Here is a 21,406-nt window from a genome sequence, read left to right as displayed (position 1 = left end):
CCCTCGTGATAAAGACTGGACTCTGAAAAGATTTTAGTGGGTGTGGGCGACACCACTTATTGGTGTTTACCTCATTTGCAATGTAGTAAAGGATCACATGGCACAGACATTTAAATGTAACCCCCAAACCCTTTGATGAAGAGCATCTTTATCACAGTTACTGATTGTGAGCTCCAGGCTGCAGCCACTAAAAACATGTGCCTCTGATTAGCACCAAAATTGGAGCCTGGCCAAATAGCGCACCTATTAATGATTAAACTGAGTAGTCAGTCAGAACAGCCTGTAATGTAGCAGGACATCCCTGATATCACACAACACAACAGAGGTAAAAAGTAATTAAGGAACGTACCAGTGAGTAAGAATTGGGTGTGTGACATTTCCTCAAGTTGAACAAAAACAAATTTAATTGTTAATTCATCTCCAAAAATAACTGTAACACAATTAAGCAAGATGTTCACAGGTAAGTTACCCGTAGTCTTCCTGTGTTTAAACTTTAGCCTCAAACAAAGGACGTGTCATATTAACCCATTCCTCACACTGCGCTCTTTAAGCTTCCATCAGGTGACACCTCCTGGGCTTCTGTAAACACAGAAGCTCGAAAATCAATGAGTACTATCCACCCCAAAGGCTTCATTTAATTGTTTGCACAGCAGGCGGCCCGTCAGACAAAAACCAGTGTACCTGTGGAGTCAAACAGACAACAGCAAAGTTGTCAACCCAGTCACAGTTGTGAATCATTGTTGGAAGACAATCAATAATGTTTACAGGTGTTGTTTCGTATTTTACGTTTTTGCACATAATGCTTTAATATTTGAATTAATTGGAACTAGTAGAAAAACGGGAAAGGGTAGTCAATGGGTTAACATATAAGAAGAAATTGCATCTGTGTGAGTGTGTGTGAAGGGAAAGAGAGAGAAAAGAGAAATTCATCAGGGGGATGGGTGGGGTGAAGAGCTATGGTAATCTGTTGGATTCACACAGGCCTTTCCCCACCCTGCCCGAGGCTACGCCACACCAAAACACGCTGCTCTAATCACCAGGTCAAGGGGACTGACACCGGGAGATAGTGGAGGTGCAGCTCACACGGGGACACACTTGTGCCCACTGTGCTGATGCCATTTAAGATCCCACATCATTCAAGGAACCACATGAAAGACGATAATAGGCCAATGTATAGACAAAGGAGCTGGCTGTGAAAACTGTAGTAGCTGAGATACTTATTTATAGTTTGAGTTGAGCAAACACATTGACCAAAACAGGTGTTTCTCAGTCTTTTAAAATCACCCCCCATACTGATAAGATCTGACTTGTTTTTAAATTGATACAGACATGTATAGGTCTAAAAGTTGCTAAAATACAAATCAAAAGCATACCACTTAACTACTACCTCACAGTTTTGAGTCTCGCAGTTTACTTACTGAGAAACGGAGAACATGTGCAAAACATTTAAAATGTTTTGCCAAGACATTTCACGCTTTTATAAAAACAGATGATATGTTTTATTTTTTTATTACCGTGCCTGTATGTGAATGAAGCTCAGCTTGTGCTGCAGCAGAGTCTACAAAAGCTACCTTTAACAGTTTCACTAGGCCAGAATTAGTTCTACCATGTCAGCAAAACAGAGCAGGCAGGGGCAGTTTTGCTAAGAGGTAACTACGCGTCTGAGAGAGAGGCAACTATGTGTCTGAGAGCTGGAGCCCTGTTGGCTCGCAGAGAAAGGGAAACTGGTTACTGGAAATTGCCCTTTAGCAACTCTTGAAAAAAACATTATAAGTGTGACACTATGAAGTCTTGGTTCTCTAAACAGTGCTCTTAAAAATAAGCCAGCATGTTGTAGTATTAGCCTACCTGTGAAGCACTATAATATTTAATTTCATTTAATTTGTATATGTTTAATGCATATAATATTGACAAAAATAATGGTAGATTATTATTATTAGTAGTAGTTTATTTGTCCTTGTGCACAAATTGTTATAGTCAGGCATCAATCAACCTTCAATAATGCATTGTGTAGGCTGTAGGTGCTGTAGGCTGGAAAAAGCTATTCAGTTTATAAGTGCCTATGCCCTTTAATTCTTGACTTCAATTAAACCTTTGGAGCTCTTTATGGTTTCAATGTGACAGAAAGTAGCAGAAATCTTATAGCCCAATCAACAGATAAATAGGCCTAATCAGCAAATGTTTAATCCTGTTTATGGCTTTCTATCATAGGCCTACTATGTTTTAATTTCTTTTTAAACTATTTTGGCTTTTTTGTTTGAGATCCTCTTCTGGCAGGCTATATTCATGGAAAAGGAGCAGGGTGAAGAAAACACGCCTTTTTTTGTAATGCTGTATCTATCTACTGTCAGTTGAATGACTGTTGCAGGGAAAAGTGAAAAACTAAACTAACAAGCTAACAAGTCAAGACCAATCCACTACAGACAGTCAGTCAGCCCTGTAGGCACCAGCACCACCACCAGCAGCAGCAGCAGCAGCAGCAGCAGCTATAGTCCCTCCCTCCCCGGCTCGCATGCATTGAGCACACACACACAGGGAGTCTGGGCTGCTAAATGCTCCACCAGCCTCAGAGGGACGATGGTGGAGGGCTGGTAAAGATGGCGGCGCTCTCCGAGGATGGGAGGTACGGATTAAATTGTGGCCAACAGAGCGCCGACAGAGTCACCGTGTTGCACGTCAAATTGACCGAGACAGCACTGAGAGCGATAGAGAGCTACCAAAATTGTATGGTGAGTGGAAAACCCCGGCGTTCATTTATTTATTTATTTATCTATCTATCTATTCATTCTCTCCCCACCCCCAGTTAAAATTAGCCTCTTTAAACTGTCACGTTAGTTAGACTGACAGACAACGGGCTCGTCTCAGCTGGGAAGCCCGACTCAACTGCCACGCACAGCTAACAGCTAACGGCTAAAGCTACAAAGTTAGCTCCGCCGACTTTCTTTTCTCCTTGGTTTTTTCTACCTTACCACTCGTGTGTCGTTAAATTCAACACATGAAGGAGATAAACGAGGCTTCGCACTTGTATCCCGACCAGGTTCTTCGAAATGACAATACTTATTTAACCTAGTAAACCTGTGGGTAAAGTTAAGACACTGATTAGCCGACGTTAGCTCCTCTGTGCTGAGCTGTGCTGTGCTGTGCTGGCCAAGTCCCCTTTTTTTTCTTGTTGCCAAACTACTAGTTACTTTGACCAAATTAGGAAATTTGTAATTTCGTATCAACGAATACACTCGTCACCAGGTAAAAAGAAAGAAAGAAAGAAAGAAAAGTCTAACAAACCGAGGATTATTAGACATGAACACATACACAGAAAACTAAACCTGAACATATTTTATATTCGACGAGGTTGTTGTTATTTCAGGGGCGTCAGGAGGGTTAGGGTGGAAATACAACGGTGTGGGTAAATTAAAGATAATAAAGTGGCTTAATTTACACGTTGAATTGAGGTGGTTTGGTGACTAGCTAGCTTACCATATGGTTCAAAGTTGGGGGGCCAGTCCACAAAGCTAACACAACCAAACCTGGCAAAGATTACTATGAAGTCCCTGGTCAGGCTTATCACTTTACAGCTCTGTTTTTAACTTTAAATTATATGAGTGTTTATAGTCTGTCAGACAAGCTGCTAAGTTACACAGGATGTAAGATAACTCTGTAAGCAGGGGGATAAATACTCTCATAAATAGGCTACTCATGATTTTGCATGAGGCGAAAGAAACCAGCAGTGATAAACACATAGATCTGGTGGCAACTAAGCCTCCATATATATATTTATATTTATATATTTAAAAGATAATAGGATAATTGTCCTTGGTGTCCACTTAATTTGTATTGTATGTATTCTGTTTCAGCAAGTGCACTGCATTTCACCCCAGAGCTTGACACCAGTCAGCCATAAAGCAGCTTTTGAAACCCAAGTGTGCAAATAGGACACTGCATACCTGCGCAGATTAAATATAACTTGTTAATCTTGAACTGTACAAAATGGTGTAATCTTGTTGAGGTGCCACACAGGTGAACTACTAATCTGGAGAGGTCTACTCTGCAGTCTTGAGTGTGAGGGGTGGGGGGGGGGAGGCCTGAAGCCAAGTTACCTGACCTTAACTCTGCCAACAACAACGCCGTTACGTAACAGTGGCTGGGCCTCGGTCCCACTGCACTGTCGTTTAACGTTGGACTGTAACGATCAGAGGTTTCTGCAACTGATTTTTTTTTTTTTTTTTTTTTTAATGACACCTGGTGTGTGGTTGTATGTATGCCACAGACTTAGTCACACCCCTGTGTGTGTGTGTGTGTGAAAGTTTTACTCTGTGTAGTACAATGATTGCCTTAAGAAAAACCCTTGTTTGAAATGTGTGTATATAAAGCATAATTTAAAAATGATTACTTAGTCAGATTATCACCGCTGGGAATCCGAGTCATCACTAAGTTGAAGGAATTCTTTTGTGACAGCCCATGCTACAACCTTATTGGATGTGGTAATGTTGGTCTGTACGCTGCATTGAACGGCAGCCTGCCATCTCTTGCTGACTGAGCAGCCAAAACTGCCTGCTTTTTGTTTCTCTCTCCCTCTCAGTAATGTGTGTTGTAGCTCAACCAGTCATCGAACTATGGTAGCTGGCTATCTTTGTCTTTCTGTGGTGATGTGAAATGTGATCAGAACTGTGTGTGTGTGAGGGAGAGAGAGAGAGAGAGAGAGTGTGAGGACTGGTTGGTGTGTGTGTGTGTGTGTATGGATAGTGGGGGAGGGAGTCAGTCAGTAGCTTTGAGTAGCTTAGCTTCAACAACCATGACATAGTTATTTTACTGTCATTAAAAGGTTATTTCCTGAATTATCTGCACAGTGTTCCACATATGAGTCGGCGATTGTGTTTTAATGTCCAGGAATGTTAAGAGACGCTGCTGCGAGTGAAATGCACATTCCATCGAAACCAGTTCACACAGCGTTTCTGAAGTCTAAGCTGCTCTAGCCAACTGGTTCCTCTGTTGCCTTCATCTGTGTGAAGAAGCCGAGAGTCCTGTGCTTTCCTGTCCTGACCTATACTGCGCCAGAGCAGCCACTGCATAATTGTGGCTGTCAACTGCATTTCAAGTAGCCACCCACACCACAAACCTGCAAACCTACACAAGACGAAGACATTTCACAAATACCCTCTTCAAAATATCTGCTGCGTGTTGACTGTTGTCCAAATTCCACCACTTGTGGCCAGATAAAAGCAAACAATTTTACCTACCTCACTACCTAAGAAGATGCAGGCAAAGCTGACTCACATGGTTTCTCTGTAGATTATAAACTTAAGGGCGCTCAGACACTGAGCCCAATGTTGGCTGTTACTGGACCGTCATCAGGTGTTGTGACCGACAGTTACCTCGGGTAACCACTGGTTCTGGCACTAGTTGGCTCATCAATCCACCCCATTTTTTTTTAGATTGAAATAAAAATACCAATCATTCAAACATTAGTTTCTCCATTGTGAGGATTTGTTTCCTTTTCACTTTTTTAAAATTCTAAAATCAATGTTTTATTTTAGACTGGATGTCAGACAAAACAGTTTTACATCACCTTTGGGTTTAGAGAAATTTGATGGTCACCGTTTTGCTATTTAAAATGTGTCCAAGCAAATTCCCATCAATACGATAAATAGTAATGTTGTGACAATTTGTATACATTAAATTCAACCTTTATTCCCACACTGTACATCCCACCCATGATACTATGCATAAGTTTAGTGATCAATAATATTATGAATTCTTCAATGTTAAATATATCATGAATTATTCTACCAACGGAAATTTGCTTGGACACATTTTATTGACGTTCTGACGACCAACCAGATCACTGCCTGGTCATTTTCTTTTCTCAAAGACACAGATGGTATGTGTTTGTCAGTCATCCCAGTCAGCTGTCATCTTAAGTCTTAGCACTATGTTTATGTGCGACAACAGAAATTGTAAGGACAGCGTTTGCTTAGTGAGCCTTTGTCAGTGCTAGTTAAAACTTTTAGTCGGTTTGGGACCCTAAGGCTCTGCTGTTTCTACAACCAAATGTTTCGACTGCTGAAATGCCAGTGAAGTAACTGCATTAACATGTTCTGCAGGTCTTAACCTACTGTTTTTTTGTTTTTATTTCTGTAGGTGTTCTTATGTTACCCTTACCCACCCAGCTAACATTGCACTCCTCGTGTTCCTTTACATTTACAGCGTTATGACGTTAAAGTTTAACTATTGTTTTCTTTCGCTTTCAGAATGTACCTTCTTTGCGGCCAACAATACAATTCAAGGGACTCCAGGGGGTAAGTGTCACAGATTTGTGTTTGCATCAATCAGAGAGCAGATATTTATGTATTCATTTATTCATATGGTGATTTTTCTTTGCTCTATTCGTTGAAATCCTGCTACACACGTATTTTACAACCAAGAAAAGCTACTTACTCTTTCAAACTTGTTCTAGTTGTTAATCACCTATGTAAGTGCTGCTCAGTTTACACTTTTCTGTGTCACCGTCATTGTCCCGTAATGGCTTGATCACTGAGAGGTTGCTTATCATACTCGTGCAAAAACATGTGTGTTGGGACTTGAACAGAATTGCAGCTCCTGTGATTCAGATGTTAAATCTGGCCAGATTTGGGATATTTTTGATCAATTGTTTGGCCCTGACTGCTCGTAGTCCATGATTCACATGACTCACGTACAGCCTCCTCTTAACTCCTGAGACCTCAAGAGACCTTCCACTCACACTGGCCTCCATTTTGTGCCTATTTATCTGCATAGCTCAGATGTGGACAGTGCTTCTGTTTAGTCAGTGCATAAGTGGAGACTCTGTCAAGACATAAGCATGTTTCACCACATGGTTGAATTGACCATATCACAGTTTTATAGTTGTAAATGAATGTAAATGAATGTGTATTTGACTATCTAGCTCTCCATTATATTTGCATACAGTAAGGTGTGAATAGATACTGTAAGTTATGTTATTCTCAACTTTTATATATGTTTTCTTTTTCTTTTACACAGCGCATTAAAATTCCCAAGTCCAATTCCTCGTCAGACACCTTCAACAATTTTGAATTTTACCTGTCTAATGTGGGCAAGGACAACCCTCAGGGAAGCTTTGACTGCATCCATCAGTATGTGTCAAGGTAATGATAATCACTGGTCAGCTGAATCAACTGTTACTGTCTTACCACACGTTGCTAGAACGTAATCCCTCTCTGCCTCACATTTCTTTCTCATACTCCCTCTTTGTCCACAGCTCAGGGGCCTCACACCTGGCATTGTTGGCAACGGTACAGGACAAGGTCACCGTGTGTGCCACTAATGACTCCTACCAGGTGACCCGGGATCGCATGACCCAGGCCGTGGAGGACACGCGTGAACGTGGGACCAAAGTCATCAAACCTGGGGGCCAATACAGAGGTAAGGCCCCTCGGTTCGGGTCGCCCTTATCAGTAACTGCCACAAAATGATGCCAGGTCGTATCCCAGCACGGCAGCATGGTTTTACACTCTATCAGCACCTATCCTCGCTTTTCAAACTTGGCCCCCTTTTAGAGCCTGAATAGATGAAAGCCAAAAGCCCGACTCCATTCAAAGCCATTATTAGGACTGACTGAACCACTATGCTACCTCAGTCTTTTCCAGATTATGAGTCTAACTGATAAGGGCCTAAGGTGGTAGATGAAGCTTTTTTTTGTTTTTGTTTTGATTGGCACATAACCGGCCAAAGTGATACTACATAAAAGGTCAGAAAACCAGTTTCCAGTTGCTGCACCACTCGTGTGCGTGAGTCACACAAGCAACACAGGAACAGTAATCTAATCTGAGTCTAATTTGTCTTGTCAATCTCTCCAGTGTCACTCATATTTCTTATCCACCTCGGTGCAGGTAGGGCTGGTTCGTGCAACAAAACAACCTGCTGATGTAATCGGAGGTTGCGTTAGTCTTTCTTATTGTCAGTTCATAATAATCTCTAATCATACGTCATTTTAATTTTCCTGTATTATTCATGATGAAACACTGCCTTTTTAATTTTCGAAGACAACTCAATCAGAATTGCATTTAATATGCCAACTAATCTCACCGATTATGCATTTATAAGAGCTCAGAGTTGATGAACAGAGGTGCCAACTATGGAGTCGGTTTTCATGAAAATAATTTTACACAGTTACAGCAAACTGCACTAAATCAGTGCAGCTGTTGTGCTTGAACAGGTAAATATGAAAAATTCAGTTTTAGAGATTTAGACAATTCTAATTAAAATATCAACAAACCATTTGCAATAAGTTTATACTGACACGGGGGAGGCAATTACTTTTTTCATTTGGACACAGACTTGGCTGGTTTTGATTTTCGTCTAAAAGCTGAACTCATGCTCTGCTGCCGTACTGGAGACTGAGATTGTCAGTGCTACTTCAGGACAGTCTACAACAGGTGGTCTACATGTGGATATTGACACAGTTGGTGTGGATTACTTCACGTTACGGTAGATTGACCTCAGCGTTCTAATATGTCAAAATGATGGACGGCCGGCCTTCAGATTTTTTTTATCGTCGTTAAAAAAAATAATTCAGTGATGGAAAATATTCAGTTCAGCTGATCCCTGGATGTAATACCTCATATCCAATATGTTCTTTCCCCTTCCTTCCTTCAGTCCCTATTTTAAGCGTCTGTTTTTTTAGTCTTAGCAGAAGCTTGTTTTTCAAATATATTTCTGCTCTCAATGAATGACAAGGATTATTTTTTGGTTTAAAACAAAGTGGTAAAGACAAGCTAAAGTCGAGGTGAAAATATGCACTTGCTAGTGAAGAAAACCACAAAAGCGGAGTCGCGTCACTTAGTCACAGTGTCCCTCCCACACCTGGTATTAAAATGCCTCTCCACAATCATCCTGCGTGACTGCTGCTATCAGCCCTCAAAACCTCAGCTCTGTATGCAAATAAGCATGCATTCATTGTACTTTCAGTCAGTTTAACTGTGACATACGGTATGCATAAATGAAGAAAACCGTTGTGTTTACAACCGTAATCAACCTAATTTCAGTTAAAAAAAAATCTGCTCTCTGGATAGGTGACAGTTTCTTTGAAAGTCTGGAACTGATCTGAAAAAAATGTTGTAATATTTGTTTCATTTGCCCTCAAGACGTTTCTGCTCTTGATGATGTTATGTCTTTCAGCTAGTCTGGCACTGTCACAGTGGAAACCTCAAAAGTTTCAGTCTGTCGTTACTGTTCAAGTGCAAACATGTGCTGGTTGACTTAAGTATGGGAATAAAAAGATGATCAATATCGGCTTTAAAATGCTAGTCAATGTGGTTGTTTAGAGGACAATGATGAAACCACTATCCTGACTATTCACAAAAAAAAAAAAATCTCAAAAAGCCAGGTGAGAAAATGTGAGTGAGAAAATTCAGTTGAGAGACCTGAAACTGAAATTTAACCATATTTGGATATGAACTAAAGCAGAAAGAAAGCTTTAAGAAAATCTTCTCAATGGGAACAGGTGACAGATGATCAAGATAAATTTTTATCAATGGTAATAAATATATTGTTTAAGCTTTGTATTGAGTGTTGGTTTATTCAAAAATCACTGGACTGGTAGATAATATCATGCGGTTTATGTACAGTAACTGCTTGTTGGAGTTGTCTTTTTATGCAGTATGCAAAGCCAACTCAAAGATCTTAATATTCAGGACTAGTTTGTTACATCTAAGCCCTTGTCAAAGACTTCAATTGAAAAATAATTGAAGGTTAGTGTTGACTTCTGATTCTAGTTTCACTGAGCAAGTTAAAACCACCTCAGGCATGTTTTCTGGGCTCTGGGAATAGATTTGTATACTCTGGCCCAGATAGAAACTGGGAAACGAGAGGAGCAGCAGAGAAAAGGGGTGGGACGGCAGCTTGTGGCAGCTGGTTTGGAGCGAGCACCCTATTTACTAATGCAAAAGGGGCCTTTAGTTTCTTGTTTCACAGGCTGTTAATTTCAGGTAACAGTCCGCAACTTGTATTTTTATCTTTGGCTGCAGCTTGTATCTGCTGTAGCTGCACAACCATTGTCATTTGGCATGTCGTGCCATTTTAATGTTGTAAGTTACTGTTCTCTTGTCCTCTTGTCCAAACTGTTTCTGAAGGACAAAACCTAAATACTTTAAACTTTTCACCTGCGGCAAACTGTTGTTACGGTTAAACAACCCAATCTGCCCGAGCTTACACCTCCTCACGTTGCTCCTGGTCCTGCGTTCTGACGAGGGAGGCAGAGAGGGGGAGTTTTCCCTTTCTCTTCCTCTCTTTAACCTTAATCTCTTAAAGAGCTTTAGAATTTCATAATGGCAGTGAAGCCGTATAGAGAAATGTGCAGGCATCCTGACTAAGCACCATGGCTCAGCAACGCAGAGCAGAGGCGTCTTGTGTTCTGGTCACCTGAAGACTTAAAAATCACTTTTTAAAACTATGACAAGTTGATATTGAGAACTACGGTCCAATGTATAGTGTATAATGACAGATTTTTTTTGACGGCCTTAACAGTAGGCAGTTTTAGACCTCCTTGCTTTACAGACAAATGCAGGTAATTGCTGCTTGAAGCTTATTTAGAGGCATGAATACATGAAATAACTTTTAGAATCAGTTACTAAGATTCATTTAAAATTGGGGTTTGATTGCATTTTCAGCTTCCTCTGTCTCTCAAATACTCCATGTAGGGATGTTCATTTTTACTTCTTTTCTAAAAAGCCAATGGGTCGGTTAAAAAAGAAAAAAAGTTCTAAATAGGTATATGAAAGATGAGAGATAAAAATAAATTGCTAAACATATGTGATATTATAAGTTATGGATATTTATGTAGTGTGTGTGTGTATATATGTTTTATATATTTTTATGGATGTAGTATATGTTTATTGATATATATATCATAAACAACAACATAAACCATGAGTAGGAAGGGGTGGGAATTTTTAAAAAAGTGCATACTTCTTCCTGCTCCTTTTTCAAACTTGTGCATATTATGCTTTGATGATGCCACGTAATCAGACACGTTAGTTCAAAATAAATTCATTCATCCATTCATTCAAATGTTCCTAGGTACGTATTAGACCAATTTCAAGAAGTGAACTGAAGGCACAGTACGGTTGTTGAGCGAATCTCTGCCATGATCTGTCAAAATGGCAGAAAGGAAAAGTTGCTAAACATTGTCTCTACCCTCTGTCCCTAGGAAAGCAAGTCCACATCCGTAAGCTTGCACTATCAACCCCAGAGGTGGTCCCAGAGCGCAAGCGCTCCACACCCATCAACCCAGCCAACACTATTCGCAAGTGCCTTTCCAATAACCCTGTGTCTCAGCGGCCGTTCAGGGACCGCATCATCCACCTGCTGGCGCTGAGGTCCTACAAGAAGCTGGAAGTGCTCGCCCGTCTGCAGCGGGATGGCATCAACCAGAAAGACCGAAACTCACTTGGGAGTAGCTTGCAACAGGTACAGTAGGCTACTGTAATACATCCGGTGTTGTGTTTGAATGCCGTAAGTGTATTGATACAGCCACTTGGAGGGGAAGTGACTCAGTGATGAGCATTTACACGTCCTCCTGTCTAATACAGAAAAATACAGCAGTTCTAACTCAGATTTTTGTAAAAGCTGATATCTGGGCTTTTGATATGAGTGGCTGTGATTCTTCAAGTGTCTAATTATATCCCCGAGATCCTCTGACTCAGCATGAGATCGAGCTACTGAAAAGCACCAGAGGAAATCCAATTCACAGTATTAACGCTCCATTCACTTCGAACAGTCTCAAAAGCTTTATGATTTGCATGCACAGATGTTTGGCCACCATGTGAACTTTCTATTCGTGTTTTACATCATAGTTTCGTCATAGTTCATATCTGAAACTGTGTATCTCTGTGTGTGTTTGTGTGTGTGTGTTTAACAGGTAGCAAACCTGAACCCCAAAGACAACACATACTCATTGAAGGACTTTATTTTCCGTGATGTCCAGCGAGACTGGCCTGGCTACACTGAAGACGAGAAGACCCAGGTCGACCGGATCCTGGCTCGGTACAGACACCAGTGGCAATTAGAGGCGTTTTAACACTCTTTACAGCTTAAAGGGCCGACTCAGTTAAACCAATAAGGCATTTAATTTTTTAGGTACATAGTGCAATTAAATATTTGCACAAGTTTAAAGTGATGGTCCACATACTGACAGCTGAAGACGACGATTTCTTTTCTTTCACACAGTAAAGGGACTGTGAGACGACAGAGTTACAGTTAATAGGTGGACAGAGGAAAAGTTCATCATGCTGCAGGAGGATTTTTGGAAATTCAATGTTTCTAATGAAATTATAGTTTTTACACCAATACAATACCCGTTTTTTTTTACATTTTAACTACAAAATATGCAGTTAAATGCATTTTCCACACAATTTCCTTGTGTGATAAATCCAGATTACATTGTTCCGTTCTTTTCACAAAGCAGTTTTTTCTTCTTTTTTTTTGCATCATACATTATGTACATACACATTTGCTGGCTTGCAGTCTTTTCTGCCTCTGTTGGCACACATGAAGCTGCTGCCGTGGGCCACTAGAAGGGTGGTGTATATGACTGAAAATAATAACCTATTGTGTCCTATATGAGCAGTGAGTTTTAAGATAAGGTCTCTCTGGAGCTGCCAACAATCGCTTTAATAAGAGTATAACCTCCTCAGCAGGTCCTGGTGTAATGATAGCTGAACACTGGCTGCTAATGTGCTCTCTCCTTTGTCTCTCCGTTCCCCACTGATGTCATTCTTTCTTTTCTTTAACAGCAAATTAGGTCTTCCCGCAGAGACGCTCTCAAACACTTCTCCCAAAGACAGTGCCCCCACATCGCCCCAGGTATTACAACAAACACACTCTAAGGCCGGGTTCAGACTACACTATTTCTTTTTGTCTCTCACGATGGTCATCATGTCAGATTAAACGATCCCAGTGGCATACATTCTTGCCGTGTCTTGGTCGGGAGACTGGCAACGCTACAAGTATCACCCCGACCAGTCATCGATCACGACCGATCACAACCCTGCGCGAGTTCATAGGCCGTCGGGGAGGCGTCACAACAAACTGTCAATCATGGCTGCTGTAGCGCTGTGTGTGATGCGAGTGGTCTTTAGCTCAGACTCGAAAAAGAAAAGGAAGAAACAACGATCGTGGAGCCGAACGGTATGACTCTGTCCTTCAGAGAGAACATGAGGTACATTAACGGATGTGTAAACCTCAAAACCATTAACGTACATTGACACATGGAGTACATGTTCACTGTGGTAAACAATGCGTCAGAGCGCTCTGTCGTCCTATTGGTCGGCATCAAGATTCACATCGTAGGAGACGTCAGACTACTAGGAGAAGAAATTCATGAAACATGCTAGGACTTTCCGTCGGGGCGTCATGGAGCATCCTACATGCAAAATCGCTGTTCGTCAGTTATGTCATACTACATGTCCGTTCCCCGTTCCCGACGTTCATATTATTATGATTATTAATCATATTAATCTTTATTGCAGACACAATAAGCGGTCCATATAAGAGGGAGAGAGAGACAGAGAGAGAGAATATCGATTATCAACTCTCTACATAATTCATATTCAGGCTATCCTGCCAGTGTTTTCTAAGTCTGGATGAATACCTGTAGCAGCTCCTATGTGGGCTGGTCAGAGCCCTAATAATGCTGTTCCCTGAGTCATCCAGGCGGCACATAAAACAATACATTACGTTTCTTAAAAGTGCTTCACAGTTTGGTGTATAAATAAATAAACAAAGAGTTGGCTAGCTCTGTGCCACCTGGGCACCTGAAGCAGCAACCTCGGTCCATCATTGTAGGCCACTATGAGCCGCCGCATATACTGCTTTTCCTATAGTTGCACCAGAGATGAGCTGTATACATAGGTGTGCAGAAAGATCTGAATAGGGAACATTTAACACCAACTGAGCACCTACGAAGGAGCATATTAGCTTGAGCGTATTGCTTAGAACACTGCCTATAAATATCTCTATCATTGTGCCGATCATCAGTAAGAAAATGCTTGAGATACTTCGTCTAAATCGTGTGACAATCGCCCTGAAATTGTGTAGTCTGATCCTGAGCCTTAAAACACACACACACCTCCATAGTGAAGTGGGAAATTCTGAGCTCGGTTCTCATTGTGTTCCTACAGAAGCGCCAGCCAGACTTTGACTTCATCGATCCACTGGCGCCCAAGAAAGCCCGCATCTCGCACCTCAGCAATCGAGGGCCAGCCGCATCTTCATCCTCCTCCGCCTCCTCCTCCGCCTCTGACCGCCACGAGGACGAGGGCAGCCCCAGCAGCACCAAGCGCTCGTCCCTACCCTCCAACGTCACCTCGGGCCCTCCCACCCACCTGCCCATCTCCTCCCACCCCCCCGCCCCCTCTCACCAGCAGCCCAGCCCGGCCTCCAACTCCAACTCCCCCAGCACCCCGGAGGGCTGCGGCACTCAGGACCTGCCCATGGACCAGAGCTCCTCCTGCAGAGACCCCTCGCCCAGCCCCTTCTCCTCCTCGGACGGGGCCCTGCAGGACTGCTTTCGGCACCCGGTCCCCATCCCCACCACCAGACCGGCCTCCTCCCCCAGCCCCCCTCCTCTCCTCCCTCCTCCTCCTCCGCCGCCGCCGCTGCTTCCGCTTCCTCCTCCTCGCACCTCGCTCACAGTTACCTCCACTGTCATCACCACCAGCCCTCCTTTGTCCAGCAGCAGTACCAACAAGAAGGTCAAAAAGAAATCCAAGAAGCACAAAGACAAGGATCGAGAGAAGGAGAAGGAGAAAGGGAAACGGACGGAAAAAGGCAGCAGTAGTCCTCCTCCCGGTGTGGCCGAGCGGGCCGAGGAGAGTCGCAAAGCCAAAAAGAGGCGCAATGCTGAGGAAGAGAAGAGAGAAGTTATCAACAAGAACCCTCACAAAAATCAAGGTGCGTTTCACTTACCTATCTTAAATCTACACCGGTATGTCTTTAAAGGGATAGTTCAACATTTTGGCAAACTGGCCCATTGCCATAATCCCTATAGTCATAGCAGTAGGTTTGTTACCTTTAATTGTCGGTGCAAGCTATTTTTTAGAACGGCAGAGCAGAGCCGTGAGCTGCTCAGAGCTACGCTACGGAGGCTAATGGGATTTCTTGGTTTCCCTCATCAAACTCATCAAATACACAATCCAACAACTCCAAAACGCTCTGGTGAACAAGTTGAGAGATGAGATAACAGAACGTTATGAGACGGAGTTGTTTTAGAGGGAATTTCATGCAAAACCGCTGATGCACGTTCCTGTCGGGGGCAATTTTTCGGCAAGCAGTCTCTGCATTTGCCTCGAAAACAACTATACTAACGTTGTGTTATTATCTCATAGCGTGGTGAATGTGCAGGTCACAACTTGTCTGTTGAGTGTTTTGGAGTTTTTGGATTGTGTATTTTATGAATTTGATGAGGGAAACCAAGAAATCCTATTAGCCTCCTCTGTAACGTAGCTCTGAGCAGCTCGCGGCTCTGCTCTGCCGTTCTAAAAACAGCTTGCACCAACAAATAAAGCTAACAAACCTACTGCTATGAAAATGTTGTTGAATGTTGAACTATCCCTTTAAATATGCAGTAATATCTGTTACAGCACCATGTAGCTAAATTGTCCAACTTTTATTGGGCTGAACACTTTCACCGACCACATTCAGCTGCTTCAGTTTCAGGGCGCATGTTTCATTGTGACACTTGAATAAAACAGAGCGGCTGTTTAATGTTTAAAGCTGCACCTGTGCTTTTCCTCCTTCAACAAGTCAGAATGTCTGTGGTGTAAAAGTCTGCGGGCCGACAATATGTCTCTCTCTGTTTGATACTTAATGATCTGTGGGCTCGTTTTCTCTGATCATGATGGGTCCATCTGCCGGTCGTTCCGCTTTGCACAATTCGCCTGATGTTCCACGATAAGCAGAGTGTCAGAGAGACACTCAGGGTTGTGTTTTAAGTTCTGCCTCACACCTCGGGTTTGGTAGTAGGACTCTGTGAGATGAATTGGTCAGATATGAAAGCCAGTGATTAGTGGGAGCCTAAAACAATTACATTCAAGGCGTTAACAGGCTGAGTAGGCGGAGCTACGTCAGGTGTATACAACATGTTTTGACTCAGCTCTTGGACCGGGTCGTGGTTATCTCTCACCCGAGCAGCTGCAGTGTTCTTGTGGCGAGTCACCCGTTATCCACAGTGAAACCCTTACAGATGGTCCAGGGTGCAGCAATACCGTCTGATCTCTGATCAGTCTTTAAACGGCACATGGCACCCCACTAATCATCAGCACACACAGGCCGCCCGAGTCAAATTCACTAAGTCACTAAGGCTTTTACCTTTCGAGAGACTCCTGGGTCTGCACCCATCTACTTGAACTCAGTCATATACGTACTGTAGGTGTATGTTCTCAAGTATTGCTATCCCTGTCCTCTCCTGCCCCGATCAGCAGTGAAGTAAACGCAACGCACGACTCCTTTTTTCATCCCATATCCAAGCTGTGATGTTGTCAGAGCACAAACACTGTAATCAGACCAAACGGAGCCTTTTAAAAATATCTATTCTGCACATACGCAGTAAGAAAACAGCATTCGCCTGTGTTGCGACTGACTTTCCACTTTCCAGCCAATTTCTTTCAGACTTTAAGTTTGTTGCTCATAATGTTTCGGTGTTTATGTCTGCGCTGTCTCTCCTACCTCCCACCCAGCCGCATGCAGTTTGATCTTTGATTACACTCGCACACTGGATTTTGCCTGAACACGTCGAAGCATTGATCTGTACTCTTTTCTCTGTGGTCTTTTCATTTGGTGGAGTTGACTTCATAAATATTGTGGTCGTAGTTTGAGATGCTCCGCTTCCTCCCTCCCTGTCTGTGTGTGTGTGTGTGTCTGTGTGTACGTGTCCCCTTTTATTCTAAGATCATACTGACGGTTTCTGATGGATTTGACTACACCTGGCTGTGGCACAATGTCAGATACACCAGATATTCTGTAGAAGAAGTAGATGCACCCTCATATCTGCACCCACAAGCAAAACAGGATAGATAAGCTTGTAGGTGCTGTGCTAAAGGATTATATGATGTGCTGGAGACTGTTGCAAATACAGTATGTACTACTTGTATAAATCAGTAATAAGCCAGGAGGTTGTATTTTCTCTACATCACATATTTATTAAAAGAATATGGCTACACATTTATATTGTGACACTTCATATAAAAGGTACATTTTTCATTTTATTTTGGTTGTCCACTGAGAGATAGTGTAGATACTGTGCTTTATTACAATAATGACAATAATAATTGATACCCTAACCGTAGTTTGGATTATAAGTGTAGTGTTTATAGTCTAACCTGTGGCTTTTTTCTTTCTTTCAGTCTCAGACTCTTCAGACAAAGAGAAGCCGGTCCAGTCCACTGAATTCTCCTCCACCATTGAGTTGCCTGACTATGTAGTGTAAGTAATTCCTGTAATGTGACCCATGTAACAGTTCGATTTCTTCTCCGCAACACAACATGAAAACACTTTTTTTTTTTTAATTAAATGAGTTTCTTTGAACCTGACGTTAAGAGCAAACACAGATTTGAAGATTAGAAGACAAAATAATGCTGCAAACGTGTTCAACATGTGCAGTCTGGTGTTGTTCTGTTCCCTTTGTCCACATCAGGCTGTTGCTTTTGGAGTGCTGGTTTTCTGAACACTGGCTGTGGAACATGTTTTTAATGGAGTCAGGTTTCTTCCTCCTGTGTTTACAGGAAGTACACGCCGTTGGTGTCCATGGACCAGCGGCAAACCTACAAGGACGACTTCAATGCGGAGTATGACGAGTACCGCCTGCTGCACGCCCGTGTGGAGAGCATCACCCGCCGCTTCACCCAGCTGGACGGCCAGTGTCGGAAGCTGGCGCCTGGCACCAAAGAGCACCAGGTCAGATTGAAACGGATTAATCCTCTGGACTGTATGAGCTGAATCAAATATTTGATTGTCATGTGCACTCAATTAGATTAGTTAGAGTCATTACATTAGTTACAGGTTGTGACTGTTGCCAAACTTGTAAATGATTTAGTCTCTATGCGGGATGTTCTGATCAATTAGTCCGACACATGGTGCAGACATTATTATGCTCTATGTGACCTTCCTGTTGTAATTGACTCGGTTGAGGACCATTAAGAGTTGCCTGTTGGTACACCGACGTCACATTGTGATGCAGGCCAGGTGCAGGGACTGAAGGACATGTTATTTTTTTTTGTTGTTGTTGCTGTTAACTGTTAATTAACAGAAATGATGAGTGTTGCCACCACTCCACATCTGTTCCTCGATCCGCAGCCACCCGGCAGCGCACAGTTGATTCATATTAAATGTCATCAGAGATTCTGGTGCTTCTGTTCAGGTGGCTGGCTGCTGCTGTTGTGACAGGTTACCACACACAGAGCTGCAGTGTTTTGGTCTCTGTGCGAGTTAAATAAGTGGATCAACACCTTGTCCTATTGCAAAATGTTTCATTTCATTTTCATTTATTGTTTATTTGACGAGGACAGTGCACATTAATGGACAATTTGTGACGCGCACATCACGTCATGTAAAAGTGCCGGATTTAGCTCGAAGCTAATTTCCATCCGTAGTCCTCACATTAAAGACGGACAGACATACCATACAAAAAGATAATAGGAAGCTACCTGCATAAGTATGAAAAAGCATAGTATTAGCACTAGTTACAATAAGAAAACTAGTACATCCATAATAGTGTGATTGATCATATTTATAAATGATGCACATTTGCAGAATGATTCAACATTGGTTTTTATTTTGAATTTCACAGAAAGTCCAAGAGGAAGTCTTGAAAGAGTACAAGAAGATGAAACAAGTAAGTGGTTCCACAGACCTGTGTGTATTTATGTTTGCAGTCAGGTTTTGTTTTTGTCAAAGCTGTGTCTCATCATTTCCATGTTGTGTCTCAACAGCACAGCCCCAACTACCACGAGGAGAAACAGCGCTGCGAGTACCTGCACAACAAGTTGGCCCACATCAAGCGGCTAATAGCTGATTTTGACCAGCGCAGAGCCCAGGCCTGGTGCTGAGAGCACAGCACACATCTTCACTAATCAGTATTGAGAACGGAGTGTCAAACCAGGAGGGGGTGTCCAACTGGCTCTTATTTATTAACACCCCTTCAGTTACTGCCTCCACCACAGCTCCTCTTACCCACTCCCTCCTTTTATTTTTTCCTTCCCTTTTTCCTTCTCCCTTCATCCTTTTTCATTCCTTCCTCTTTGTTTTTTCCAATCTTTGATTCCACAGGCTTCATTGTTACCTGCAATCTTGAAAATCTCACTTTGACTTTTTACCCCTCCATCTTTCGCTTTCTCAATGAGCTCCTGTGGAATTTGATACCACTGTACCAGTGGAAGGAGCTGCCTGCATGTGTGATGGGGTTTGGGGGAAAAATCTTAAACTGTTCTAACTTTTTGAAGGATTTATCTTGAGGCAAAGAAAAGAACAAAAAAAAAAAAGTATTTTTGAGCATCAGAGAAAATATTAACATGTATTTAAGTAAAAAAACAAAAAAAAGAGGGAGATCTATTTATTTTGGGACTCGTAGTACAAAAGAGTCGGCAGATGATATATTGTTTAACTTTTCTTGAAAACAATGCAAAAAAAATTACAGCGGCCTTATGTGTTTTGACTTTGTGAAGCCATTTTGCACGCAAGATCCATTATGTCATCTCATTTTGCGATGATATCTCTCCTGGCTCACTTCCTCTCTTCACGTGAAACTGTACTGGATAAACTCTGCTTCAAGAAATTGCTGTTGTTGCCAAGTTTGAGGCTGAGGAGGAAGGAAATGAGACAGGAAGGAGAAATCACTTGAGCTGACTGAGAAGCAACAACAGTATGTGTGCATGGATTGTAAATTTAGTTGTAATGACCACAAGGGGTGGTGAGGGGTGGGGTGAATTAATGGAGTATGATCCCCCATCAGTAAAAAAAAAAGGGGGGGCAGTATTCCCTGCACCAACAGTGTTTGATGTTCACGGTGCATTATGGGTGCCTTAAGGTGTTTACACTCGGATATGTCGAGTTGGGCCGACCCTTAGAGGCCACAGGCTATACACAAAGGAACTACAACTGCCTGGAAACAGGTTGCGTATGTGTGTGTGTTTGTGTGCAAGTGTGTGTGTGTGTGTTCATGTCTGAGAGCTGGAGGAAAGAAGGGTTGTTAAGTCTGGAAGGAGTGTTACAAATTGTATGAGTGTGTGTGTTTGTACGGTTGTGCATTATGTGGAGTGACAAGTGAAAGAAAAAAAACCATGTGGGGAAAATAAGTGAGAAATATATGAAAAATGAAAAAAAAAAAAAAAAAAAAAGCTGCTATAGTGTTGGACCAGCCAGAGCACTCAGGATCAACCTGGCTGGAAGTAACAGTACCCGATCTTAATTGAAGAGATGTAGAAGATCCTTATTTTTCCAGAATGGTTCACCTCTTAAACCCTGGAAAGGACTGCGGCCACCTCTTCAGCTTTATCCTGCGGCAAACAGTCTGTGTTTCTGTTTTAGAAAGAAGCGAAAACCCGTCATCCACCAGAGGACTAATCTGTATTACAGTGTTCAACGTATTTAACTCTCAGTTTGAGTTCTGCAGAGCAGTGAAAGGTTTCAGAGTAACTTTTTTTTTTTTCTCTCTCTCTCTCTCGACATTGATACTGATTTAGTTTGATGGATGGATGAATGGCTTCTATATCAAATCTTTATTTCAACAAGGGAAAATTTGTTTACAAACCTGTGTTAGTATGTTTTACAAAAATTAAAGACTTTTTTCTGGGACAGCATCCATGGAGTAAACATTTCTGATTGTGGTTTAATTTTTTAGGATAAATAATTACTGGAATATGAGTTTGCTTAAAAAGTAAACACCCTGACGTTTGGGGATGTGAAGGGGAACTTGGTCACTGTGACCCCCAAAATGATGTCAACAATTACAGGGTGTTTGCTTCCACTGTTGTGGTGGTAAACCCTCTGTCAGGAGTCAAGTATTAAATATATTTGGCTAGTATGGACATGTAAGTGTCTGTCCTGTATTGAAAAAAAACTATAGATTTAAGTTAATATTGGCCAGGTTTGTCTCACGTGGATTTTGGTTGTGACATTCTGTCATATAGTCAGTCTCTGCAGTAGACTGGCTGTTTTGGTCGGCTGTCAAAATCAATGTGTCCTTAATTACAAACTCCCTCAAATTTATTTTGGACAGAAATTCAGCACTTGTATCGCAACAGCAGATAAGAGAGAAAATGTCCGCAAAGAGTTGAGGCTCTGCTCGAGATCCACACCTCACCGTGGCAGTGGGCCGCAGGCTCACTGCTGTGGGTTTACGTGTCCCATTTCCCTGTGCGTT

The 21,406-nt window shown here is 42.2% G+C and overlaps 1 protein-coding gene across 2 annotated transcripts; it reads left to right on the top strand.

Moving 5' to 3' along the window:
* Window positions 1–2,481: 2,481 nt before the first annotated feature.
* ell2 (elongation factor for RNA polymerase II 2) lies at window positions 2,482–21,294 on the top strand. 2 transcript variants are annotated; one of them, XM_083972432.1, is made up of 12 exons: window positions 2,482–2,729; window positions 6,246–6,293; window positions 7,015–7,139; window positions 7,253–7,416; window positions 11,201–11,460; window positions 11,912–12,036; window positions 12,786–12,855; window positions 14,172–14,943; window positions 17,400–17,472; window positions 17,772–17,943; window positions 18,836–18,880; window positions 18,978–21,294. In XM_083972432.1, the coding sequence occupies exons 1-12, from the start codon at window positions 2,553–2,555 to the stop codon at window positions 19,092–19,094; spliced, it is 2,148 nt and encodes a 715-aa protein (XP_083828558.1). In that variant the 5' UTR covers window positions 2,482–2,552; the 3' UTR covers window positions 19,095–21,294. The 2 variants fall into 2 exon arrangements, with proteins under 2 accessions (XP_083828558.1, XP_083828557.1); XM_083972431.1 differs by having other exon boundaries at window positions 17,394–17,472.
* Window positions 21,295–21,406: the final 112 nt, after the last annotated feature.

This window comes from Trachurus trachurus (genome assembly GCF_905171665.1).
Source record: "Trachurus trachurus genome assembly, chromosome: 5".
NCBI classification, from domain to species: domain Eukaryota; kingdom Metazoa; phylum Chordata; class Actinopteri; order Carangiformes; family Carangidae; genus Trachurus; species Trachurus trachurus.
The sequence above is the reverse complement of the archived record's forward strand: the minus strand, read 5'-3'. Positions and strand labels throughout refer to the sequence as shown.

Bases quoted from the DNA above. Each gene is read 5' to 3' on its own strand.
- ell2 (XM_083972431.1), top strand. From the start codon at position 2,553: ATGCTCCACCAGCCTCAGAGGGACGATGGTGGAGGGCTGGTAAAGATG. The intron at 11,461-11,911 runs GTACAGTAGGCT...TGTGTTTAACAG, and splicing joins TTGGGAGTAGCTTGCAACAG to GTAGCAAACCTGAACCCCAA. The intron at 17,473-17,771 runs GTAAGTAATTCC...CTGTGTTTACAG, and splicing joins GAGTTGCCTGACTATGTAGT to GAAGTACACGCCGTTGGTGT.